Here is a 27375-nt window from a genome sequence, read left to right as displayed (position 1 = left end):
GTCCCAAATTTAAGGACATATATTGTGTTCTTATTTTTCTATTTCCATTTATAAATTCCTATATGTCACACTTAGGATGAAAACTGCCTATGTAAACATGTCACATTGTAATTACACCCTCTTACAATTGGTGGCTGTGTAGCAGCTCCACTGGGGATGGGTTTATTTATAGCTTGACAAATTTACATTGGTAGTTTCCATTATAAATGTAGACAAATGAATCTGTAATGGAAAAGGTTGATGAGAAGTATGCAGGAGTAAGATTTTTAACATATATTACAGATATTTTTAAATATGTTGTGAAATTAAAGTTTATCAAAGTTAAATTCCAGTATGTGTGTAAATATTAATGGTATGTAGATGTAGTGTGCTGGAGAAGATGGAATAAAGTTTACAGTACTTGTTCTTTTGATCATTTAGGATGGCATCAGGGCTGCCAGGAGGAACATTCAAATAGATATCCAGGCTGCGGTTCACAAGATATACCAACAGCTATCTGCCACCCTAGAGCGGGCTTTGCAGGCCAACAAGCACCATGTTGGTAAGGAACTGGAATGTAGCACAAGACTGGCTGATTTGAGACACTGATGGTTATAGAGTTCACTTAAAAAGTATCAGTTGTCATCCTCGTTTCATTTCATTTTCCTCCTTCCTTTACATCCGCCATGATTTTTGGAAAGATATAAAGACAAAAACTGAATGCAAAGCAAATAAAAATAATAATGTTAGCAAATATTATTTTATGTTCAGTCCCCTCTATATCAGCAGGCCTAATCCACATTGGATCATCTCTTTGCTGAATTTCCCATAGCTGGCGACTTCAACTCCACGTGCTATTCTCACTCCGATCTTTATGCCTCTTGGCCTTTACACTGTTCCAAGCAAGCTCAATCCAGACCTCATGAAGCGTATCTCCCCTTTCTACTAACCATTCTGCAATCCTCTGATCTGAATGTAGACTTCAGAAATTTTAGATCATAATTCATTGTCCTCCCTCTTCTTTCCATCCACCTTCCACTTAATTTTCTTTCATTTTGGATTTATTTCCCCCTCTTTTGTCTTTCCAATGCCTCCTACTACCTACTCAACTGTTTTGACCCCCCTTTACGTATCTAATGCCTTTTCAGTGCTTGAATGATCTTCGTCTACTAGCCCGTACTTTTTCACCTCATTCCAGATTTTTAAAACACTTATTCGGAGGCTGTTTAGCTCATTAGCTGCTTTTTTGTGATTAGTAGTTAGCAGACCTGACTAAGTTGTTGTAACCCCTCCCCTCTTCATTTTGTTCAATTCTATAAAGCAGCTCACTTAACTCTCAATTTCCAATTTTCCCTTACATAAATGCTGTGTATTTCGAGCCTTTTCTGTCTGGATTTTAGAATTCCAGCATTTCTAATTTTTTTTTTAAAATCACCATGTCGTGATTTAAATGTGTTTTTTCATAAATATCTTGAGCCTAGTTAAAGAGATGACAAAGTTTAAAAAAAAATAGCTAGTTCCAGGTATGCTGCCTGGTCACAATTTTTCTACCTGTCCCACCCAGTTGAGAAAAAATAGCTACAATTTAAATACAATCCCTTTTCTTTCCTTCCCTCCTCACTTTCTTTCTTTCATCCCTCCTTCCCTCTATGAACACATTATTAGTGAACCAGCATTACCTTCTTCTCATTATTTTAATGCTATATCTTTATCATGACAAATTGATTTCCTTTTCTTATTAATTCTCCTTCCAGATTTGTTCAACCTCCAAGCAAATAAGATGTTCATATCATGTTTAGGAAAACACTTATCTAGAAATTCTCGACACTGTACTGCTATTTTGGTCAGTTGACCTTTCTCCCCCTGTCTGGCGAGGGAGTTTCTCATTTCTTTGACTAGGGACGAAACATTGCATCCTCTAACATATAAGAATGAGAGCAATGTAATGGCACATAAACCTAAAACTTCAGCCAGTACAGGTCAAAGTGAAATGAGGATCAGCTAGGTGGTGGCTTTGTATGTAACTTCACTTGTGTGCTGTTTGAACTACTGTTTTAAAAAAAAAGATGTAATTTTGTCCAGGGCTGCAACATCCGTGTAAAATGAAGTTAGACAATTTACATTTTCCCTGAACTAAGCATTATCTGTGGCTGAGCACTTTCTCGCCTGCCTTTGCATTGGGAGGTGCTGGAAATCACCTGCTGAGGACATGCCGGCAAGATTTTCTCTGTCCCTGTGAGGAAGCAGCTGGCCGTTGCTTGGCACAAATTTGCAATTTCATAGTTGAAATTGGGAATTTGGCATAAGGAGCATGGGCAAATACATATCTCACTACTCCATGACCAAGCCTGAGCACTCCAACTTGCTGCCTGTAAAGTTAGAAAAATGTTAGAACCTCAGGTTTAAATTTTATCTGCATACACTTCCTGTCAATTTTTTTCATTATAAATTCCAATGACCACATTTATAACAAAGTGCCTATGTAAACTTTTCACACTGTAATTACACACTCCTTCCAGTGGTGGTGCTGCAGTTTGCCTTTCACGGTCCTCTGCTTCTACTGGAGAGAATCTCCCATGCTCCAACAAACTCTAATTCTCTGCTTCTCGAATGTTGCATGCTTTGCTATTTAACTATAAAGACAGATTGTATGACTTTAAAATGGTTGCTGAATTATGTCTGCACACCCTGGTCCACTTATTCCCTGCCCTCCAACCACATTACACTTGAACACTGTACTTGGTCTTGACTTCCTGTGTGCAATGCTTTGGACTAGTGTTATACGTTTTTATAATAGATTACAGTGCAAAAACTTTTTGCAATATGTAGAGGCAAATATTTTCATATTTTAAAAGTACTCTGGTTATCTTTGCTACATTCTTTAGTAAAAATGTTATTTGTATTTGTCAGTATTGTTAAAAATACATATTCTTTTATTTTTATTCCTGTTTAATATTCTACTTTTCAGGAGCCCAACAGCGCCTTTTGCTGGTTACAGTATTTGCACTTAGTGTGCGTTACCAGCCAGTAGATGTCTCTTTGGCAATCTCCAGTGGTTTGTTGAATGTATTATCCCAGTTGTGTGGTACTGACACTATGCTAGGACAACCACTGCGGCTGATACAAAAGCCCGGTGTTTCACAGCTCAGCACAGCTTTGAAGGTTGCCAGCACTAGATTGCTTCAGATTCTAGCCATCACCACAGGGTAAGCATAAGTTTCACTTTTTTTAAATCAGTAACTACTTTGGAACAGTGGTACCGTGATAACTAGACTGCTGCCAGTTAGTGTGCCTTGAGAGCTCATTAAAACCACAATAACATTGTTCTGAATGCATTCCTAAACCACTTTTGTAAAAAAAAATTCAAATGTTTATACTGTTTTCTTCCTGGCATTTTATTTTATTTTCCTAAGTATTCAGTTTTGGAAAATATCTTGTGCGGATACATAGCTCTGTGTTTTAAACCCCTCACACCCCCCCACCCCCCACCTCCCCAAATTAGCTCTATCCCACCTTGGAGTACATTTACCTCCTATGTTTATTTCCAGTTTGCAGTTCCTTGCATTTGTCCATTTAAATTTCATTTGCCATGAGTCAGCCCAAGTACAAAGCCTGTCGAGTTTCTTTGTAATATCTTGGCTGACTCCTCTAAGTTCACAGCATCCCCTGCTTGATGTCATCTGTAAATTTGTGATGATCAAATGCCAAATGAAACCTCAATTCAGAGACCCGTGTAAATATTATGGCATTGCATTATTGTATTTACATGGGTTGTTGCGCTAAATGTGTTTATATTATGAGCTGGAATTTCCTGGAGCAGGGTATCTCGTGGCCTGTTAATTAGACTTTTTCCTGCACCCTTCAGCTCAAAAATGTTTTGCACCCTAACTTGCTGGAAGTGCGAGGGAAACGGGGTATCTGGGACCTTAGTGAACAATGGGACCAACAGTCTGTCTCCTTAACTCATGAGATTTAAGGATTGAGAAATAAACACAGGAAGGACTGAGAAAGAAAGAGGGTGAATTAGAGTGGGTGAAATAGTCAAATCAGGTACAGAAAGAAAAATAGAGAGGGAAAGCATGATTGGATTGAGAGAGAGGAAAAGTAAGAGAACAAAAATGTAAAAATTAAAAATTTGACATTTTTAAAATCTCCAACAATTCACTACCTGAAGGAATGAGACTCCGCAGTTTAAGCAGTTCATTTTCTGAGGCAGAGAGGTTGATGGGCAATCATTAACAATTATTAAAAGGGTACTTGCACTATTAATTACTAAACTTAACTTTTTGTGATGAGTTTAATGGACAATTAATGTGCAAATCCAGCAAGTTCTTAAAAATAACAGGGAGGCTAAGGGTGAGATGCTGTTTGTGCGAAGCTAACAGCGGAGCGGCATAAATTGACCTGCAAGTTCCAGAGATTTGCAACTCACAGCGTATCTCATAATCCCCTGAACATTAGGGGCCGATTTGCACATTAATAACACGCATTATTTTTCAGCAAGTTCCGGCCCAATACCTCATTCAAGATGAGGCCTTTACAGTTCATCTGCAAAAATAATCTCCTGGTCACTCCTTTCCAATAAAATTCTATCCTGATCTGTAATGAGATACAACTCTAATGATGCCAGTACTCTGCCCGACTGGATGCTCGTCAAGTGTGGACTTGGACAGTGAATGCTCGGGAGAGGGCTTCATAGCCAAATCCAATGCAGCTCCTCACTCAACAGCTATATATGCATCTATCCAGCTAAATACCAGGAGTAGCACCCTGGATACTTTTTTCCTCTTCCTTTTTCTTCTTCTCTTCCCTCCCCCACCCCGCCGTCTTCCCAGATCACCCTCCCGTAGCATTATACCAAAGTATCTGGTGCAAAATCAGCACAGACTGTGGCTTGAACCCGGGACCTTCCTGATGGTATGGCTTAGTATTGCACTGAACAGTCTGATTACCAATTGAATGCCAAATTAACTTCTTATCCAACAGCTCAGGTTTACTTGTTTTTTTTTGTGCATTATTCTCATCCTGTAGAAGCTATGCAGACAAGCTGAGCCCTAAGGTTGTTCAGTCTCTATTAGACCTACTGTGCAGTCAGCTGAAGAACCTACTCTCGCAGGCTGGAGTGCAACTGACACCCTTACATGGAGATGGAGACAACAAATTGGATGAGACCGGTGAGACTGAGGATACCAAAGATTTTAGAGGTATCGCAACATATTTTATCTCTCATCATATATTGAAATTTGGGGAGGGGGAAAATATACATCTCCAGTTTAAAGGGAGGAAAAACTCCAGGGCAATGGTTCTCATTATGCAGCCAATAGGCCAACTTCATCCTGTAACATGATTTTTCCACCCTAGTGGTGCTGACATACTGGCCCTTAAATGACCCAAGATCCTGATGCCTTTCAGCAGGCCCAACAATGCTCTTATATTTGGCAGGGATGTCACCAGGCTCTAGAGACAGGATAGCTCCTACTGTGTGTGAAAAAGTGCAAGGAAGAAAATGACTGCTATATGGAGACTCTCTCAGAATCTAGAGCGTTAATGAAAATCCCCTGTTACATCTAGAGGGCCTGTAGGATTGTGACCTCCCATCTGCACTGTATCTAAATTTTGGCACCATGCTATTTTTTTGCTTGTTTGAGAGAAAGCGATGAGAATGCTGTGGAGGTGCCAGTAAAGGGGTTTTGATTAATACTGTGGGTTCTGGGGTAAGCTCAATTTCCCCTCCCTCTATAGCCAACTGGGATTAAAGCACAGATGGGCTGTCCCCTGCAACTGTGTGATGGTCGTATCTTTTTAATAAGAATTTTTAAAATGATGATGACTAGTTCAGTTTATTTCCAAAATTAGGGGAATATTAATTAAGAAAATGTTGAAATTAATTCATAAAATCGTAGACTAGAAGCACAGAAGCGGCCATTTGGCCTATCATGCCTGGGCTGGCACTTATTCTTCAACTAGAGTTAATTACTGTAATCCCATTTCCCAGCCCTTTTCCCCATATCAAATAAGTCTTTAAGAAACCTTTTGATTCCCTTACCAGGATTTTCTGTATCAGTAATTTCATAAGTTTGGGAAGAAGAATTTGGGAATTGTTTTATTTAACTGAAATCTCTCTGTTTTGTTTTTCAGCCATTCTTCGAAAGCAACACACAGCAGAGCTGCAGCTAGGGGATTTTCTTGTTTTCCTGCGTAGAGTTGTTTCCTCAAAAGCTATTCAGTCAAAAATGGCCTCACCTAAATGGACTGAAGTGCTACTTAATATCGCTGCTCAGAAATATTTTTCAGGTACGGAACTCCTCTTACAAAACTCCTATGAACAGTTAATTACTAAGACCAAAATTTTTTAAATTAATCCTTAGCAGCCTGGAAACTTAATAATACTAATGGATCTCTCATGATGTTGCACATGGGTAGTCTAGGGTCTGATAACATGGTTGTGAAGTTTTAGCAGATAGTCTGGGCTGCTCCAGTACAATGTGAGAAAAAGCAGGTAATTGTCGCTGATTGTAAATTGCTCAGGTCAAATGGAGGCTCGTAAATTGCTTGCAAATTTTAATCTTCTGGTCAATGCTTTTTTTTTAAAAAAGGTTTAAAAAAGGTTGTTTTACATTCAAAATAAAATGCGCGTGGTGTATGATGCATGCATGCCAGATAACCTTTTTACAAATGGCATTTCGGACAATACACTGTTCTATAATTATAAGAGTATTATACCATCTAATACGCATAGTACTATTCTGCATTGAAGGTGGAGCTGACTTTAAGGGGGCCTGTCCCTTTGGCTAGGAAATCTAATTGCTATTTGTTCAGGGAGCTTTGCAGATTGGAATGTTAGTGTCCGATTGCAATACAAAAGCACTTAGCGTTTTAAGATTGTTATGCACCTTGCAACGAGACATCAGGAGTGTGACACCTAGGCGCATTAAGTTCTGCTATATATATATTTTACCATCATGATAAAATCCTTTTCCTGTTCCTAAAAATTCTTTTTAAGTCGTTATCATCACAACACTTTTCGTAATGAATGTTTTTCCTTCTTGTCAGCCTGGTCTTACTCTTCAGTTTGTGGCAGATGTCTGCATTTGAATAATGCCGAAAACCCTACAACGTAGGCAGTTCATTTTTCAGGTGCTACATAAAAACTACATGCAGATTATACGTTAATGCAGCTCACAACTATGCACGTGCCTAATCTTCCCTTTCGGGAGGATGGTGATGGCCAAAAACTAGAAGCCATTCCCCCTGAACTTTAAACATTTTTATTGTCAGCCATTCTGCCACATGACGGTGACATTTTTTTTTTAAAAACTTCACTTTTACTTAAGCCCTCTCAAAAAAAAAAGTTTTGGTTAAATCCTGATCGTCAAAGTGAAGAAACCATTATGCTCTCCACCCGAACAATAACCAACCATTTGACTGTATTGTTCGATGAGCCACCTCCGACAAAAATCTCGTACTTATTGATGTGTGTTTCTTCAGACCAGCTAATCGTTATACGCTGCAGTGATATCTGATGGCATTATTGTATTTTGTTGGGCAGGTGTGCCACTGGTTGGGAACCTGAGAACTAGACTGCTTGCCCTGCATGTTCTGGAAGCAGTGTTGCCTGCCTGCGAGTCAAGCGTAGAAGATGATCAAATGATACAAGTAAAGAAGCAGCTTTTTTTAAATGTTATGACTAGAATGAGACAGTTCCTATCAACATTTATTTTGAATGCTTCTATTCCACATATTACAAGATTTCAAGTATTGAAAGATTGCAATGATTATAAATTGGCTTGTATTTGATTTTACCTAAAGCGTTAATGTTTTGCTGATCAATAACAGCAAAAATCTGTTAATATTGTCGATAGGCAAACTTGCTTAGCGTTTAATTACAGGAAGACCTATTCAGTATTCTGGATTAGCTAAATTTCAACTACTGTTAGACAGGACACGTGTACATGACAATCACTTACTTTGTTTTGTGTACCTAGGTTGTGGAACACCTTTTCTTGCTCATCTCTGATTGCATGTGGGAAGCACCAATTGCTCAGGCAAAACATACGATTCAAGTAAAGGAGAAAGAACAGGAGATGAAATTACAGGTATTATGACCTGTAGATTCTTTTAATGGAGCTTTCCTATCAAATTAATTGATGTGTTTTCAAACTGAATGGGAGGGCAGAAATGAGACTAAATTTCAAAATTAAAACCAACTAAAGGAAAATTAGGAACACATTAAGGAAGTAAATATGGGGAAAAGGCAAGGGAATGAGACTAAATGGATACCTCTCACAGAGCTAGCACTGGTGCGATGGGCTGAATGGTCTTCTGTGTGGTACAATTCTGAAATTCGAAATTGAGAGGAACGGATGATAAACTTGCATTGCTCATCCGTACCACCTAATGGCTATATATAAAACAGCATTAAAGAAGGACGGTATCTCGGAGAATGCAATACTGCACTGAAGAATCAGCCTAGATTGTGAATTGGCAGCATTTACTGAAACCGGAGAATAGTCAGCAAATAGTATGGCGATTAGGGGGAAACTAGAGAGGGGAGGAATAATTTAGCAAGATAAAGGGACTAAGAGAAAGCATAGAAGTAATACAAGACCAATGTGAAAGGATGAAGCATTATCATAAAATCAAGGGTCTCCATATATGTCGATTATATTTACATGAGTTAACTATTTTTGTAACTAAGTGTAGAGCAATTCACTTAATTTCCAATAGATTTATTTACATTTTATATCATTTAATATCTCTAGTTTAAAGTTATTTGTAGTTGGGAAAAAAAACTTCAACCTCCCGAGAGTTGGACACTACATGTTTATCTGACGTGAATTATGTGAACCGGTTATGTTTTTTTTTAAAATGTCCACATTGTGAAATTCTGTTTCCAAGATATGATGTGTGATATACAATTGTATTTCACTGTAGCAGACTTGTTTTATGATTTCTTATTGCAACTACAATAGAAGCAGGGAGAAATAGAGGAAGAAGAGGAAAATCTTCCTATCCAGGAGGTGTCCTTTGATCCTGAGAAAACACAGTGCTGTGTGGTGGAGAATGGGCAAGTTCTGACCCATGGTAGTGGTGGAAAGGGCTATGGTTTAGCATCAACTGGAATCGCTTCTGGATGCTATCAGTGGAAGGTATATCCATAATTAAATACAGAATATGTAGAACATTTTAATTAAGAACAGATAGTTTTAAATTCTGAGTCTCCAGTTAAACTTGATCCAGCGTCAACAGTGTCTTTTTGTTTGATATATTTTAAGAATATCATACAAATACATTTAAAATTTGTTTCCAGTTCTATATAGTAAAAGAAAATCGAGGTAATGAAGGCACCTGTGTTGGAGTATCTCGTTGGCCTGTGCATGATTTCAACCATCGGACTACCTCAGACATGTGGCTGTACAGGGCTTACAGTGGCAATTTGTACCACAATGGTGAACAGACACTGACTCTTTTTAGCTTTACTCAAGGAGACTACATAACATGTGTGTTGGATATGGAGGCCAGGACCATCTCATTTGGCAAAAATGGAGAGGTAAAGCTATCTGAATGTTCTTATTGTATGCAAATTCCATAATGAAATTATACCAAAAAAAGCAATTTAGTGTAGAAATTCTCCAATATGCAGACATTTGCACAGGAGGTATACATTTCACCTTTGTATAAAATGAGATGCTGACTTATGCAGTTCTTCATAATCTGTTATAATATATAAAGTAACTTCACCAGTGGCAGGCCTTGAATTCAGAATTATTGACCAGGTAGCTTTGATTTTTTTAGGGTTTCCCTTTCTCCAGCTACTCACTCAGCCAACTAAGGAGCTCTTGTTACATTAGCGGAGCTAAATTTATCCCTCTAGAAATGAATGACGGTCTGATTTTAAATATTGTAGGTGGTTGGTAGAACAGATGAAAGATGTTTGTTAAAGGGGGAGCGTTGAGATAACGAGCACTTGGTTATCTCAGTCAGTTCCAAGTTAATGTGATGTGAGGTTTCTTACAGTTGGCTACCAAGGGAATGAATGATCAGTTGACACATATGCTTTATTTTAAAGTGCAATATTTTCAAAATATGAAGAATTGAGGTGAGACTTAAAAATTAAACAAAGAGCATGGGGCTGTGCTTTCAGGAAGTGCTGGTTGGAGATAGGACTACAACACTGAGGCCCCCATTCTCTGACTGCACTTGGTGTAAGTGCAGTCAGAATGGGAGTAAAAAAAAATTGCAAGCGATTTTCAGACTATTGGTAATTTTTATGCTGATTTACTGCCTTCTGGTAAATCTCGGTCTAGATGTTTAGACCAAGATTTACCACCATTTAACTATTGAAAGTGTGCTAGACCAAGTGTAGCTCGGCTGAAGACCTGCATTGTTGATGCGTGTCGCTTGGGAAAAGGCTCTTGTAAATTTAGCTGTTTTCATAAATGTGGAGTACATTAAGATATATCCTTTTTAGTTGGTAATCTATCGTAAGTATCTTCTTTTCCTTCTAGGAGCCCAAACTAGCTTTTGAAGATGTGGATGCAACTGAATTATACCCTTGTGTAATGTTCTATAGCAGCAACCCTGGTGAAAAGGTAAAGAAAAATAAATTTTATACACCAGCAGATCTCTTGTGGTGTTGCTGACAGTGAGTTAGAGGATAAGTTGGTTTTTAGAATGATAGCGTTATACCATGAAACAGTGTGTCATATTTCAAGTTGCTTTTATATAGGGTCTAGTGGGGTGCTCGTGCCACAGGCTCCTGATGTGCAGGTCTTGTGTGACTGGCAGCAGCTCCAAAGTAAACTTTCTGGATTTGCTACGGCCAGCTGCCAGGAAGATCTGGCTTAAAAAAAGCCACACAGCCCTGACTTTAACCTAACCCGCTCAGCAGGAAGGGGGCAGGTTTGGGTCAATGGAGCGTGAAATTGGGCAGGGTGTAAAATGAGCATTCGACCCAAACCCTCCCCTTTCTTGCCGGGTGGGTTAAAATCAGGGCTAGCGTCTTCAACAACAACTTGCATTTATATAGTGCCTTTAACATAGTAAAACATCCCCAAGGCGTTTCACAGGAGCGTTATCGGACACCGAGCCACATAGAGAAAGTAGGACAGGTGCCCAAAAGCCTGGTCAAAGAAGTAGTTTTTAAGGAGCGACTTAAAAGGAGGCGAGAGAGGGGTATGGAAGCGGAGAGATTTAGGGAGGGAATTCCAGAACTTAGGGCCTAGACAGCTGAAGGCACGGCTCCAATGGTGGAGCGATGAAAATTGGGGAGGTCCTGGCAGTCGGTCTTAGTGAATGAGGTGAGTTAGATTTGGAGTTGCTGCTGGGCATGTATTGGTAGCTGTACACAACTTAGCAGAAAATAAAAGCAGCTATAGTTGGGGCAAATGATTTGTTACAGTAGAAATTACATAACAAATCTTGATTTTTATCATGGAGCACAACTTTCTCAGTTTCTCTAGTCAACTGGCACTTGAATTTTAATCTTCAATATTTTTTAAAGGTCTGTGTCATTCCCTTCTCAACCTGGCAAGAGAAGTTTCCATATGGCTACTGCAAACACTGCTCGTGCATGTGTTCTGCCGCCAGCAATGTAACCAAACTTTCAATGACAAGCTCAGCACTCGCCAACTGCCGTCCAGCTGCTACACTAACCAGCTGGAAACTTTCTACAGTGTTACATAGGTTGAGAAGCAAAATAGGGGAACTTGAAAATGTACTACTAATTAAAATGGTGAAGGAGGAAAAACTGAGACTGTAAGAAAAGTGTCCCCCTGTAACTGCCTATGATTTTTGGTAATTCGTCGCTACCAGTTCAGTTGCCCTAATTGTCATTGATCTCCCGTATCTGCCTCTCTACATGCCTCACCCTCTGGGTATATTTTCTAACCGGCAGGATCACTTCCCACTGGTGCAGTTGAGGCATGTGGGGGCCAGGAAATAGGACTGTACTACATCTCGCCAACTCTCTGCTCAACTCATGAATCATGCAATTTCCAGGGGCCATTTTATCCATCTACTGCTAACTTATTCTGCCACAGCAACAGGAAACTATCTGAATAAAGTTGAAATAAAATTTGACTGATTTATTCCCCTGATCAGTGAATGTGTGCTCCATGTTTTATTTTACTTTGGTTCTTCCCCTTGATGGCAGTGTGTATTATGTGTCTTCTAAAACCTGTCCTAGTTCTCCTTGTAGAAAGAGTAAGTGAGGTGGCTGACTGCTAAGTGTTTTTGGGAGCCTCTTGGAATTAAGGCAGACGCTACTTTCTTGTGCCAGGTTGAGATGGTCCTTTTTTGCAGGTTCTACCACATCCATTGCTACAGTGGCTGGTCTGGCTAATTTCTGGCACATAGCTTGTTAATTGAGATGGTGGAGTGGGGGTGCTGGATAGAGTGATGAGACAGTGCCCTGGGAAACAACAGCCTCATCTGTCTACTGTAGCCACTCTGCTGCTGCAGAGCACTCCTCAGCGTGCCCAAAGATCTGTGTGTGAATAGACGCCTGAGCAGCAATGAGGGTGGTGAGCTCCAGCTCTCTCTCTACCCTATGCTCCAGCATTTCAAGCCAAGTAAGAGAACTTGTTGCAGCTTGGAGCTCAAGGCCTACCTAACAGCGCATTCAGCAGAGATTTTTCCTTGACACTGGAAGCTCCACTGCCCCTGGAATTGCTGCGATACCGATGAGCATTCCTGCGCAAGTACGGCTACTGATGATCACTATAGCCATCATCATACCTCACAGAGATCTGTGAACTGCCTCAATTAAGACATTGGTGATTAGACAACAGCCTGTTAATGCTCCATGATGTTAGAATTTCCAAGATCTGCAGCTGGCCCTCTAGGCAACAGGTTCCTGCTCCTTCACCTGGTGCCCTCTTATAGCACACTGCCTAAATCCCTCTGGATGGATACACCTGTGCTGGTTTAAGTGAGTGTCGCTCTGGGGGGATGGTAGGGGGGGAGGATGTCACTTACTGCCAAGCACTGTTGACTGTTTTTCTATGGGGAAGATGCCCTGGAGTATCAAACATCAGTAGATCTATTGCAGCAGCTGAAAACCATGCTGGTATTGCAATCTGCAGACTAAACAAAACTCAAGAAATCTTTCTATCAAAGGTTTTCTGCTCTCTCTGTTTTGCGACTTGTTCCTTGATAAGATTTGTTGGATTTGTCATTGCTATTTTATGAGTAGGAAATTTCACTCAATGAACTGTAAATATGAACAAGAAATTTGCATTGCCTGAGGTTTAATGGACACCAATGCACTGGATGCGTGACTTTATGTAGATATGAATGAACGTTTACTAGCACCTGTTATCTATTTTTCTTGATTATTTAAAATTGGAGAAACAATTGGAAAGGTTCCATCAGTAATATAAAACTTCATAGAAAATGTTGATCGCTTTTAAATTGAAGGTCTGCTTTGTTTCTATTCTATTTGAACATGCTAACTTTTTTTGCTTCTAGGTTAAAATCTGTGAAATGCAGATGCGAGGCACACCTAGGGATCTACTGCCTGGTGATCCTATCTGTAGTCCTGTAGCTACTGTGCTGGCAGAGGCCACTATCCAACTCATCCGTATTCTGCATCGTACAGACAGGTGGACACACTGTATAAACAAAAACATGATGGATCGTTTGCAGAAAGTCAAATCATGCATTAAAGAAGTCAGCCAGAAATTGAAGAAGAGTCGCTCTGTGCAAAGCAGAGAGGAACATGAAATGAAAGAAGAGAGTAAGGAGGAGGAAAAAGGCAAGCATAGCAAGCACGGTTTGGCAGAGCTCACTGAGATCCAACTGAGGACCCTGTGTACTGAGGTGTGGCCTGTGCTAGCAGTAATCGGTGGTGTGGATACGGGTCTTAGAGTTGGAGGGAGGTGCATTCACAAGCAGACAGGAAGACATGCTACTCTTTTAGGTGTAGTCAAGGAAGGGAGCGCTTCAGCCAAGGTGCAGTGGGACGATGCAGAAATAACGATAAGGTAGGTACATTGTAAGTCTTTAGTCAAATTGACCAATTGATTTTGGTTACTAGTATTTATAGTGTATGTGTCCATGCCACTTTCTACCTATTGTGCATATTATTAAATTTCCTGTAATGTTGTCCTTGGTGAGTCAGAGGAGTTGTTGCTTTATAACAATAGAGGTGTTATAAACAGCAGCGACAGGAAAAATGTTAAAGGAAATGCATGCTATACTTTTTAATAATATAGATTTTTAATAATGTAGATTATATATGATACACATGTTTGGGTGAGTGTCTATAAGAACAGATACACAGATTATGCACTCCCGATAGGGAGCCACATTCAAAGGGAGTGCCGGTTAGAGAATCAGTGCTACTGTTTTGTAGCCTTATCTTCCTTCAAGTGTGGCTCTCCACTGGGAATGTGAGAATAGTGAATTATCTTTAATAAAGCACTAATCCAAATGTACAAAAATATATATATATTGTATACATATTCACAATATATAAATTTATGATGCAGCTAGTCACGTGGCTCTGTAGCTGTTTTTTTTTTCCAAGTTGTACTTTCAATTTTTTTTCCAAAAATATTTGTTTCGAAAGGCCACACATAGCTGTAGGTGGGCTTTTTTAAACTTGAAAGAAAGCATGACTTCTATTACATTTTCTGTGGCAATTAGTATTTTATATTTCAACATTGTCACAAATGGTGATTCTTTAAAACATTTTCTCAGCCCCCCTGTTAACAAATTATACAGCTACTGAACAATGCAGAATAGGTGTTCCTTCATTTTAAATTGTGAATTTGATGGCTCATTTGCAGCCCATCATTTGACATATAGATATGGGACGCCTAGCTCATTGTGCTTTTTCCAATGTTACAAAAATAAAATAACTTTAGGAGCTAGATAGGTTAATTTAGTTCATGCAGTTATTTCCTTCAAGCCTAGATGTTTCGATCAAATGCCTCTGTAGTTTCTGCTCCTCAGGGCCTAATATTGGTATCTGAGTATTCCCATTATGTAGTGCAATTTTAAAAATGATTGAGGTAGGGTAGATCTTTACAAGGATTGCTCACGTTTCTAATTTAACTTGGCGTGACTGTTGATCACTAATTAACATTTGATATATTTTTCTAATTTTAATTGCCTTGTTCTTGTGATCACTTTGTTTGGATATGATTGTACATTCCCTGTTAACTAGATTACTACCAAAGAAATTGTGAGTTTAATGGACCTTTGAAAGTCTTGCTTGCCTGTGCCACAAATGTGTATTTGTTTTAAAGATGATTGAGTTTAAGATTATAAAACTGTTTGAAGGAAGTTGCCCGTTCATCTTTGTGTCTCCTCTCTTTAACAAGTGAATTTGGCCATTTTTATTTCTAACTAGTCTATTAATTCATAAGCTTCATACTTTTCTGCATCCACGTACTTATTCTTCCGTAACAACATAGTCTTGTGTACATTCCTCCTGTCTATCCCTCACTTGTTTTTTCCTGTGTCATTCTGAATCTTAATAAAGCTTCCCAACTTCTTGGTCACCCAGTGACACACCACTCTACAACTTGGAGCCCTGTGACCCACTGCCTTTTGATGTGTCGCGATTCCGTGGGTTGACAGCTTCTCTGCTGCTAGACCTCACCTACCTAACCGGCATTCACGAAGATGGGGCCAAACAAAGCGCAAGAAGACACGAGAAAAAGCACAGGCATGAATCTGAAGACAAAGCAGAGGTGGACCAGAAACCCGAGGCAGAACCCACTAAAGAAACCATTGATCAGCGAGTGATAACTCAATCGTCTGAGGAGGCTAAAGGTTTTATGCAAGGTGGCGCTTCCAGTTCTCGATCAGAAAATGACATTTCAACTTTCACTATGGACTCTGTGCATCTCAGTTTAGATTCTCAACACCATCTGCTAGAGGGAAAACGAAAGCTGCATGAGCATGTACTAAGAAATCATGACTTAGTTCAGTCGGAAATCCGAGCAGTTCAGTTGTCTTACCTGTATCTCGGTGCTATGAAAACACTTAGTGCTCTGCTTAGCTGCAGTAAGTATGCAGAACTGTTGCTGATCCCGAAAGTTTTAACTGAGAATGGCCACAATTCAGACTGTGCTGGATCACCGGTTCTTCAGGACGATGTAGAAATCAGAGCTGCGCTCCAGTTTCTAATGCGCCACATGGTGAAACGGGCCGTCATGCGCTCGCCAATTAAGAGAGCGTTGGGGCTGGCAGATCTCGAACGTGCACAGGCCATGATTTATAAACTGATCGTGAACTCGCTGCTGGATGATCAGTTTGGCAGCAAAGCTAAACAAGGTATGGCTATTTCTGAATGTCAAGATGTTAATGGATATGCAGCCAGGCATTGCTTATCTGATAGGTTTGGAAAACACCACATTTGGATAAGTGGATAATTCAGATATCTGAATGTCATATTGCTATAGTTTCCATGCTGAACAAATTAAAGTCTGATATACAGTACAATTAAATTGTCATACATGCATGGAAGTACAGCACCGTACTACAGTACAGTAGTTGGTCAGTTTGATAGAGGTGCATCATTCAAGATTTCTGAAGGTTTGTTTTTTATTTTTTCCCCTTTACCATTTGTAACTTACCTTTCTGTTGCCTCTTCAGGTCTCCCTGTACCAGCAAAAACCATTTTCAAACTGAGAACAGGAGAACAACACATTCTCAGGCTGTTGTAGCTGGGTGGCTAGAGGCCTGTGGGAGAGTTAGTTGTTGATATGCATTCCCCTTTTTTCCTAGTGAATGGAGAAAAAGATGACTGCTTTTTCTTAGACCTACTTGGGTTTTTGTCAGACTTTTCCCTGTTGGTTTTGTTTGAATAGAAGACTATCTCCCGTGATACGGGCAAGGGGTTGAACATTAGGAGATCTGGACATCCACAATTAATTAAAGCTGCTGTTCATTGCAAAAGTGAATTTGCTCCCCAGCAAAAGGAATAATCATCAGGGATATTTCTCTCTGATCATTAATGGTTAATGACAAGGTTGCAGTGAGTATAAAATGGGGAAACCTGCTTCATGCTCGCACTGACTTTTTTGCTCAATGTGCACAGAGGAAAATATCCCCCATATAAATGCCTACTTATCTGTGGTTCAGTTTTGCCCATAAGCAGCTTTTCTGTCAATCTTAAGCTATTGCTGTAGCAAGTAGAAACCAAAAACATAATAAAGAATAGTCAGCACGGATTCAAAAGGGAAGGTCATACTTGACCAGCCTTACTGAATTCATTGAAGAAGTAACAGAAAGGGTAGCCAAGGGTAATGCAGTAGATGTAATATATTTGGATTTTCAAAAGGCCGCTAATAAGTTACCACATGGTAGACTCATGACTAAGGTCAGAGCGTGTGGAGTCATGGAACAAGTAGCAGAATGGATAGCAAGCTGGCTACAAAAGAGAATAGGGGTTAAAGCTAGTTATTCAGACTGGCAAAAGGTGGTAACTGGCGTTCCACCGGGATTGGTGCTGGGACCACTGTTGTTCACCATTTACATAAATGATTTGGACTCTGGAATTGGAAGTACAATTTCAAAATTTGCGGACGGCACCAAATTTGGGGGTGTAGTTAATACCGAGGAGGAGTGTGACAAAATAGATATTAATAAACTTGCAGAATAGGTGTGCAATTGGCAAATGAATTTCAATATAGATAAGTGTGAGGTATTACATTTTGGTAGGAAGAATACTGCTTGGATAATAAGAGTCTGAATGGGGTAGAGGAGCAGAGGGATCTGGGGGTACAGGTACACAAATCACTAAAAGGAGCGACGCAGATTAATAAGGCCATAAAAAAGGCAAATCAAGCATTAGGGTTAATTTCTAGAGGGATAGAATAGAAAAGCAGAGAAGTTGAGGAGAACTTTGGTTAGACCACACCTGAAGTACTGTGAACCGTTCTGATCTCCATATTATAAAAAGGATATAGAGGCACTGGAGAAGGTGCAAAAAAAGATTTACTAGGATGATACCAGAACTGAGAGGTTATACCTATCAGGAAAAATTGAGCAGGCTGGGGCTCTTTTCTCTAGAAAAGAGAAGACTGAGTGGTGATCTGATAGAGGCCTTTAAGATTCGAAAGGATGTGATAGGATAGATGTAGAGAAGATGTTTTCACTTGCAGGGGAGACCAGAACTAGGGGCCATAGATATAAGATAGTCACTGATAAATCCAATAGGGAACTTCTTTACCCAGAGTGTGGTTAGAATGTGGATCTCGCTACCACAAGGAGTAGTTGAGGCAACTAGCATAGATGGATTTAAGGGGAAGCTAGATAAACACATGAGGGAGAAGAGAATAGAAGGATATGCTTATAGGGTTAGATGAACAAGGGAAGGAGGAGGCTCATGTGGAACATGAACACAGGCATGGACCTGTTGGGCCGAATGGCTTGTTTCTGTACTGTACATTCTATGTAAAGTGATTTGGCCCGATGCAGCAACCTGTAGCAGGTTATCTGAATCTCTACACTTACTGTGTGTAATGTGATTTTGCTGCCCGAGTACTGTAATTTTGTATAGAAGGTCCTGGAAGCAGTGGAAATGACGGTTGCTGAGTGATTACGAATGAGGTGTTCTTAAAATCTTTTGCCCTATCTATTGCTTTTAAACTGAGTTCCAATATGTGTACTTTTAACCCCGTATTACATAAGAACATAAGAAATAGGAGCAGGAGTAGGCCAATCGGCCCCTCGAGCCTGCTCCGCCATTCAATAAGATCATGGCTGATCTGATCCTAACCTCAAATCTAAATTCATGTCCAATTTCCTGCCCGCTCCCCGTAACCCCTAATTCCCTTTACTTCTAGGAAACTGTCGATTTCCGTTTTAAATTTATTTAATGATGTAGCTTCCACAGCTTCCTGGGGCAGTAAATTCCACAGACCTACTACCCTCTGAATGAAGAAGTTTCTCCTCATCTCAGTTTTGAAAGAGCAGCCCCTTATTCTAAGATTATGCCCCCTAGTTCTAGTTTCACCCATCCTTGGGAACATCCTTACCGCATCCACCCGATCAAGCCCCTTCACAATCTTATATGTTTCAATCAGATCGCCTCTCATTCTTCTGAACTCCAATGAGTAGAGTCCCAATCTACTCAACCTCTCCTCATATGTCCGCCCCCTCATTCCCGGGATTAACCGAGTGAACCTTCTTTGTACTGCCTCGAGAGCAAGTATGTCTTTTCTTAAGTATGGAGACCAAAACTGTATGCAGTATTCCAGGTGCGGTCTCACCAATACCTTATATAACTGCAGCAATACCTCCCTGTTTTTATATTCTATCCCCCGAGCAATAAAAGCCAACATTCCGTTGGCCTTCTTGATCACCTGCTGCACCTGCATACTAACTTTTTGATCTTCTTGCACTAGGACCCCCAGATCCCTTTGTACTGCAGTACTTTCCAGTTTCTCGCCTTTAAGATAATAACTTGCTCTCTGATTTTTCCTGCCAAAGTGCATAACCTCACATTTTCCAATATTGTATTGCATCTGCCAAATCTCCGCCCACTCACCCAGCCTGTCTATATCCCCTTGCAGGTTTTTTATGTCCTCCTTACTCTCTACTTTCCCTCCCATCTTTGTATCATCTGCAAACTTTGATATGTTACACTCGGTCCCCTCCTCCAAATCGTTAATATAGATTGTAAAGAGTTGGGGACCCAGCACCGACCCCTGCGGAACACCACTGGCCACTGGTTGCCAGTCCGAGAATGAACCGTTTATCCCAACTCTCTGCTTCCTGTTAGATAACCAATCCTCCACCCATGCCAGAATATTACCCCCAATCCAGTGATTCTTTATCTTGAGCAATAATCTTTTATGTGGCACCTTGTCGAATGCCTTCTGGAAGTCTAAATACACTACGTCCACTGGTTCCCCTTTATCCACCCTGCACGTTATGTCCTCAAAGAACTCAAGCAAATTTGTCAGACATGACTTCCCCTTCGTAAAGCCATGCTGACTTTGTCCTATTAAATTATGTTTATCCAAATGTTCTGCTACTGTCTCCTTGATAATAGATTCCAAAATTTTACCCACCACAGATGTTAGGCAGATGTATTGAACCTTCCTTAGTTGTATGCAAGTTGACTAGGTTTATAAAGTTTAGTCTGATTCATTATTCATGTAAAGGAATCGGCCTTATTTGCACAGGACATGGATGTTGCATTTTAATTGGAAGCAAATGTTTGGCTGTGATATAAGTTTACTAATTTATTACTGCTTTTGTAAATTCCTGGCAGATGTCTCCCACCAGCCTGAAGAAATGGATGCTGCCATGCAGGCACAAACACCTGTTACGACCAGCCCTTCTGCCTCCAGCACCACTTCATTTATGAGCAGCTCTCTTGAGGACACTACCACTGCAACCACCCCAGTCACTGACACGGAAACTGTGCCTGCCTCGGAATCACCAAGTGTAATGCCACTCAGCCTTCTACGGTATGTGCTGTCACACTCATCTGACTATGTGAGAAAAACACATTTGAAGTGTTAAAAACTGTTCAGTTGTTTATGAAAACAAAAAATATTCTGAGGTATTTATTTGTAATTCATTACCAAGTAGCCTTTGTTAGATGATGAGTGCCTTTTATGTATGGCTGTAAAATGCCATCCTGTTATGAGCTTTAACTTGTAGCCATTAAACCATATTGAAATGTGCAAAGAAAATTAATTCTGGCGTCTCATCTTGTAAAGAAAATGTTTCATGATATGATAGAATGTGAGCACTGTTGTGCACAGGTACTGAAAGTCTGCTGCAGGGGATGGGTGACATTTTAAAGGTAGAGTGGGGGGGCGGGAATTAGGCCAGTGCAAGAGAGTAATGTTTTTGGTAATTCTTTTGAGTGTTAATATTGTTCCTCTGGTCTGTATTGTGGAAGAAAGTAATCTGTAATATTGTTTCCATCAGCCAAATGTTCTCCAGTTATCCAACTACCACATTACTGCCCACTCGACGGGCACAGACCCCACCTGTTTCATCCTTACCAACCTCACCTTCAGAAGAGGTGGGTAGACGACAGAGTCTTACTTCACCTGAATCCCAACCCACCCGACCAGCAAACCGAACAGGTACTGAAATGAATGAGTACGGTATTTGAGTTGAGGCTTGGCCGAGTTTTGTTTCTTTTTTGTCAGCTGTCGATTCCCAAACTTGCATTCACAATCTTTGTTGACAAGACATCAGGAAACGATTATCTTTCTTCCAAAGTAGTCAAGTGAATTGCATGAAAACAATTGAACACCTCATATACACTTGTTGTACAAACTGAATCCAGTAATGGAGGTTTATTTAAAAAGAAATATTTTTGGAAAGATCTAGTTGATTCATATTTGTTCAATCTTCACACGCAAATGAATAGGTTGTGGGTGGGAGGGGGAGAAGGAAACCTTGAGGTAGTTCTAAGAGTTGGTGACTATGACGGTTTGGTGTCCATGTCCATGAGGAACTGGGTTGAGACGGCCAAGGATAGTTTCATGTAAGATCTTCACAGCCAGCAAAGAAGATACTTTTATTGCATCAGGCTGAGAGATGGGATGATCCTCGCCAGTGGATGGTATGTTCAAACTGTAACTGGGAAGCAGGATGCTGCTGAAGTTAAATTGAGAGGGGTCCAGGTTGATCGTGGTGGCCCTGCATTGCCTAAATCTGGTTCTCCCATAGCTTCTTTTCTGGAGGCCTATTCCTTAGCTGTTCTGTATGGAAAAGGCATTCTGGCACTTTGACCCTACCAGCTGACAGCCTGTTGAGGAACAAGCTGAGGTCAGAGGGTACCATTGTAAATGAGTAATGTAATCTTGGTTTTAAAAAGATCTAGTGCAGCCATTAGAAGAGATTGTGATGTGTGGGGCAAGGACCACATGTTATGTGGCATCTTTAAAATCACGTCCTTGTAAATTTCTGTGTTTGTCCAAAGCCGAACTTCCTTTGCAATACATTTCCTTCCATCTCCTTAACAAGTGGCTCAGTGAGTGAGCAAGCCTTGGGGCCCAGATTTCTGAAGGTACCTTTTTAACCCTTATAGGTACCCTTTCAACATCAAAACCAAAGAACAGGTTACAATGACTTTGTTTGTTTGTTTGTTTATTTTGTGAATGTTCTTCAATTCTTGCATTTTTCCATTACTGTGGAACAGCCTACTGAAAAACATTTTGTACTGATGCTGAATAAAAGCAAAGTCATGCATATTTTGAAAGCTCAAATATTTTCATTCTTCAAGGGTTAAATCCATTGAATCGAATTTGGAAAGTCACCACTCTGAATTTATACTTGTTTTAATTAGGAGGGTTATTGAGTTGCATCTTTTGATCTTTGTCCAACCTCAGCTTAATTGCAATAAGGAATGAGCAGTTCACGATCCCAACTTGAATTTCTTGCATGAGGAGTTATTAAAATTTAACTTATTCCAGAAAATTTCATTGGTGTATATTTTGCTGGCTGTTTAGAATAAAGTAGAATTTAAGTTTCATTATGAAAATATTGGAAAGTTGCTGGACTTGAGAGCAACCAAAAATCAACTCAGTCATTTATATTGCATGGAAATAAAATCTGAGTAAACTGATCTTCAACATGAGTGAAGTGAACATGAGAGTGGCTCATTGGTTTGTGTTTGCATCCTTCTTAACTGTCAGCTGGCAGAGGGGAATCTCCTCTTAGGGAGGTCGTATTCACTATTCAAATTAATTTATTCTCCACATACCAGATACACCCAGCTTTTTCCTTCATGATTTGGTCTGAGAGTAAGTTGGTTTGATTAGTTTGTGTTATTGAAGTTGCTGTGTTAATACTGTTGGCGTTGTTGACTCCTGCAGCTTGATGTTCTTCAGCAAATCATTTCTGTAGTTCCTTGCTCATCCCCCAAAAAAACCTCAACAAATTGTTCCCAGTGACAAAAAGTGGGAGGGGAAATAGAGAAGAAATGAGTGAAATCTGACTTCCACAGCATGTAGAGGAGAATGAGTTCTATGATTTTTCCCTTGTACTCTACTCTCTATCATCTCAAGACCTGGCTTCTAATATGTCAAGAGGTGTGAGATTGGATCAAGAGGCATTAAAGCTACTAAAGTCTCCTCAAAATTAGCGAATCTTTGCAGCAAGCTATGTTAGAAACTGATCATTAGTATAATTGTAAAGTGTCACTAGCTAATTAAGATGTACTTATTTTGCTAGCTTCTTCTGATCCTAGTAGCAGACTTTCAACTTCACCACCACCACCACCCATTGCGGTTCCTCTTTTGGAAATGGGTTTTTCACTCAGGCAGATTACAAAAGCCATGGAAGCTACAGGTAATCAAATCTGTATTTGTTCAGTAATGAGCTCATATTTTAAAAATCAAACACGTAAAACAATACCGGCTAATTTCCTGTTTTGTAATGGATCAAACCCCTTGGTAGAACACTTAAGAAAGCATGGAATTAGAAAAATCTACGAGATCCACCAAGCCTGCTCTTCCCACAGATTGGGCCATTTAAAATCTATCCCATCATAGTCTACCCTAAAATAAAAACAGAAAGTGCTGGAAACACTCAGCAGGTCAGGCAGCATCTGTGGAGAAAGAGACAGAGTTAACGTTTCAGGTCGATGACCTTTCATCAGAACATTTTCAAATCCTGGTCCCATTCGATCTTTGCTCCAGTGAAAACAAGCTCAGCTCTGAGTCTCCCCTTGCGACACAGAGGCCCGAGCTCTGGAAGCGTCCTTGTCATAACTCACTCCAGTGTGGCACTGTCTCTTTGAAGCGATAGCACACAATATTCCAAATGTAGCCTTTTCAGTGACCCAGACAAAATCAAAGTAATCATGTTCAAGTTCTATATGAGCATCCTCAGGATAGATCCTAGTATTTGATTAGCTGTTAACAACAGCTTCATTAACTATTTATTGCTCCATGTAAAAGGGTGCTCTGGGATGCCGACTTACAGCTGGTAGCCTTGTTAGTAAGGAATAAATTGACAGCTCAGAACCTACCAGTGGAAATAAGTAACACTGTTTAGATTTCAAGAATCACTGCTAGTCACAATCTATATCAACCAGTGGAAAATGACTATGATATGAGGGGACTGCACACTGTGGCATCCTTAAGATTTTATATCCTTGTAAATTATTGTAATCCTTTTCCTTCTCCATCTTTGCTGAAGGACACCCTTTCATCATAAACATGTGCTTGCTGCTTCCTGTGCCATTCCTTAGCCCATTTGCTTAATTGCCGCAGATTGTTTTTGAATTCTGTTTATCATTCATATTTGGCACCTGATCACATAGCTCTGTATCATTGGCAAATTTTATAATGTTACAAGATGTGATTTTTTTTTTCCCCTCACCCCCTCAAAAGTTGTTTGTTTGAACAAATCTACTGATTCCAATTTCCAGGATAGTTTCTCAATTTCCCATCGATTCCATGAACCTTAATCTTCTTTAAAAATCTTGTATGTGGGACTGTATCTGATACTTTCTGAAAGAAGCATTGTGTTTGAGAGCTAGCCAGAATTTCAATTAAAGCAAGGACTAGTACAATCTCCATATTTGAAATCCAGTTTTTTAGATCAAAATGGCAGATCAGTTCTTCTTGTACAGTGACTGCAGATGTGAAGATGCCCTATAAAATGCTAAATCAGTTTGGTAAGAAGATCTGCAATTTCAACATGCTATTCGATAATGGCAATTTCACTTACTGTACAGATCTGGGATGAATATGGGAGCTATGCACAGGATGTTGTGCTGAGAGTTTACTTTACAGCTTGAGCAAGTGACAAACCTAGCCTGGGAGGGACATTGCATTAAAACTTTGACTTTTACTCCAGATAATAGTTATCTGGTTCCCCTGTTATCCCAGCATAGATTATCTTTTTTTTAAAAAAGGGTGGTTGAATAGCAAGATTTAGTACTTTTTGCCATGATTTGTATAATTGGGAGGGGAAGCATTTCTTGAATTGTCTAAGTTCTATATTTGCATTCTGTGTTTTTATATATAAACTGTATTAGGTGCCAGAGGAGAAGCAGATGCCCAGAATATCACGGTGTTGGCCATGTGGATGATAGAGCACCCGGGTACAGAGGAAGACGATGAGCCACAGTCCGCAATCACTTCAGATTCATGCCATGGGGCAACCGCTTCAGGCAATGGTGGAAAGTCCAGAGACCAGAGCTACTTGCAGTCACCTGGAGAAATACCTGCTGCTGATGCCCCTGAACTGGAGGAAGGGTTCAGTGAGGGGTATGTTGGTGACTTTGTTCATATTATTCAAGGTTAATTAGTCCTTTTAAAGGTGCATTACAGTATAACCTTTCAATTGACTGAAGGTATAGTAGGAAAAGCTATTTCCTCCAATGCCTCCTACATGGAGGGAGGGGACATCACCTCAAGAAAAGATTCCAGCCCCTGCATATCAAATTACAATTTCTTAAGCCTTGAAGTCTCCACTCGACAGAAAGTGTCTGAGTAAACTGTTGCTCTGAACTTCCATATGCTATAGTAGTGGTTTGAATGTTATCAGGTGCTGCTACTCAATTGGATGGCTCTCTTTCTGGGCCTCGTAGCGCATTTTTTTATCACAAATCTTGAGACCAGTAAAATAACAGGATAAAAAGAATGCTGGAAAAACTTAGGCAGTGCTCGGTTAACCCTTTAATAGAGCACAAACAAAGGCCCGATATTTGTGGAAAGGGAGCAGGGACGACTTTTAGCAACTGGAAACCCGGAAATATGTGGAACACGGGTCCTGCCGAATTTACTGGCAGGACCCCGTATGATTTTTTTTTCTCTCGGATTCCTGGGGGGTTGGGGGGGGAGATGGTTAGGTTGCGAGGTGGGGCAGGCCTGGCGATCACAAGGTGGGTAGGATCGGGGGGGGGGAGGGGGTGACGAGAGATTGCAGGGAGTAAGATCTGGAGATGGTGGAGGTGGGTCTCGGTGGCACGCAGGGAGGGGAGGAAGGTCACGGTAGGTTTGCTTGGGGTGAAGCACTCCTGGCCAACAAGCAGTGCTGGAAAAGCATTTACTGGCTGGATCCGGCAGTTCTCGCCTCCCTTTACCTGCTGGGTTTCCTGAGCCCTCGGAGACCCGGCCCACAGCTGTTAATTCTAAATGGCTGCTAAAATCTGAGGCACGCATCCTCATTAACATATTTAAATTACTGACCCGCCTCTCGAGAGCAGGTTACTCGCCCACTCCCCAACCCGCCCTGGTTAAACTGAAAGTAAGCGCGTTCGCAGTGGGTTGGGGCTGGGTTTTGCTTTTATTTTAAGAATTTAACCCCCAAGCCCCTCTCCCGCCCGTCCTGGGGGGTTAAAATGACCCTTAAAATATCTAAGTTGTACATCTGGTGTCAGCTTGGCTCAGAGGGAGCACTCTTTTTTTCCTGTTGACTCAGAGCTTGTGGGTTCAACATCCATTCCACATAATCCAGGCTAACACTCCTGTGTAGTACTAAGGGAGTGCAGTATTTTCAGAGGTGCCATCTTTGAGATGAAATGTTAAACCGAGTTCCTGTCTGCCTGTTCAACTGGACATAAAAGATCCCCTACCACTATTGGAAGAGCAGGGAGTTCTCCTGATGTTATGACCAATATTTATCCTTCAACCAACACAATCACAAACAAATTAACTAGTCATTTGTCTCATTTGCTGTTTGTGGGACCTTGCTGTGTGCAAATTGGCTGCTGTGTTTCCCTACATTAATGACTGTGATTACATCAAAGGTACTTTATTGGCTGCAAAGTGTTTTGGGACGTCTTAAAAAGATGATTTATAAATTAAAGTTGTTCTTATGAGTACTGTTGTGGGATTAGCTGCAATATAATCATCTAGGTATATTTTTGATATCCCTGACGGTTTTCTCATCTGCATCTCATTTTGAAAGAGGTGATCATTTTTTTTAAACCAGAACAATTTGTGGTTTTAAAAAGTGATTTCCTTTTGAAAATACTGGACTGGCAGAAAAAAGCTAAAACTTTATTGTAAGTGAAAATGCAATTTTGCAAGCATCAAATGTTTGAAAATCAGGCTTTCTAGTGTCTTTATATTTCATGTTTTAATAAAATTGTGTTTTTGCAGTCCTAACGGATTGGATCAAGAAGAGAATGGATCATCTCCGAGCGCACCTTCTTCCAGGAGCCGTTCAACTGTCACGAGGAGGCAAAAGTTTGAGCTGGCAGCTCGGACTCTGTTAGCACGTGCAGGTGATTCAAACATTCTTATGCAAAACAATTCACAGATATACCTATGACTTGAAATGACTAAACATAAGAATTTCTGTGGGCTTGAAGTTATCACCTTTTTAATATTTGACTAGGGCGTGAAAAGATATGAAGAGTGCAGGATTGTAGTGTAGCACTCATTAATCTAAAATTAGTTCAAGTGCACATTACAAAAAGATACAATTGGATAGTTTGCATTGTTGGCA

General features: G+C 40.3%; 1 protein-coding gene across 7 annotated transcripts in view; it reads left to right on the top strand.

Moving 5' to 3' along the window:
* herc1 (HECT and RLD domain containing E3 ubiquitin protein ligase family member 1) overlaps positions 1 to 27375 on the top strand; it is a 266115-nt gene that overhangs the window by 165905 nt on the left and 72835 nt on the right. For 6 of the 7 annotated variants that reach the window (XM_067973317.1, XM_067973320.1, XM_067973318.1 and 3 more), the window contains exons 28-43: positions 421 to 541; positions 2948 to 3185; positions 5011 to 5183; positions 6118 to 6273; positions 7529 to 7635; positions 7965 to 8075; positions 8952 to 9128; positions 9290 to 9529; positions 10488 to 10571; positions 13450 to 13964; positions 15470 to 16266; positions 20216 to 20414; positions 20884 to 21044; positions 23143 to 23259; positions 24956 to 25187; positions 27027 to 27151. In XM_067973317.1, coding sequence (XP_067829418.1) covers positions 421 to 541; positions 2948 to 3185; positions 5011 to 5183; positions 6118 to 6273; positions 7529 to 7635; positions 7965 to 8075; positions 8952 to 9128; positions 9290 to 9529; positions 10488 to 10571; positions 13450 to 13964; positions 15470 to 16266; positions 20216 to 20414; positions 20884 to 21044; positions 23143 to 23259; positions 24956 to 25187; positions 27027 to 27151 — 3553 coding nt within the window. The remainder of the gene's footprint in view (positions 1 to 420; positions 542 to 2947; positions 3186 to 5010; positions 5184 to 6117; positions 6274 to 7528; positions 7636 to 7964; positions 8076 to 8951; positions 9129 to 9289; positions 9530 to 10487; positions 10572 to 13449; positions 13965 to 15469; positions 16267 to 20215; positions 20415 to 20883; positions 21045 to 23142; positions 23260 to 24955; positions 25188 to 27026; positions 27152 to 27375) is intronic. The other variant, XM_067973321.1, reaches the window with a different exon arrangement.

Source organism: Heptranchias perlo, chromosome 38 (genome assembly GCF_035084215.1).
Source record: "Heptranchias perlo isolate sHepPer1 chromosome 38, sHepPer1.hap1, whole genome shotgun sequence".
Classification (NCBI taxonomy): domain Eukaryota; kingdom Metazoa; phylum Chordata; class Chondrichthyes; order Hexanchiformes; family Hexanchidae; genus Heptranchias; species Heptranchias perlo.
Note: the sequence above shows the minus strand (reverse complement) of the source record. Positions and strands in the feature narration are given on the sequence as shown.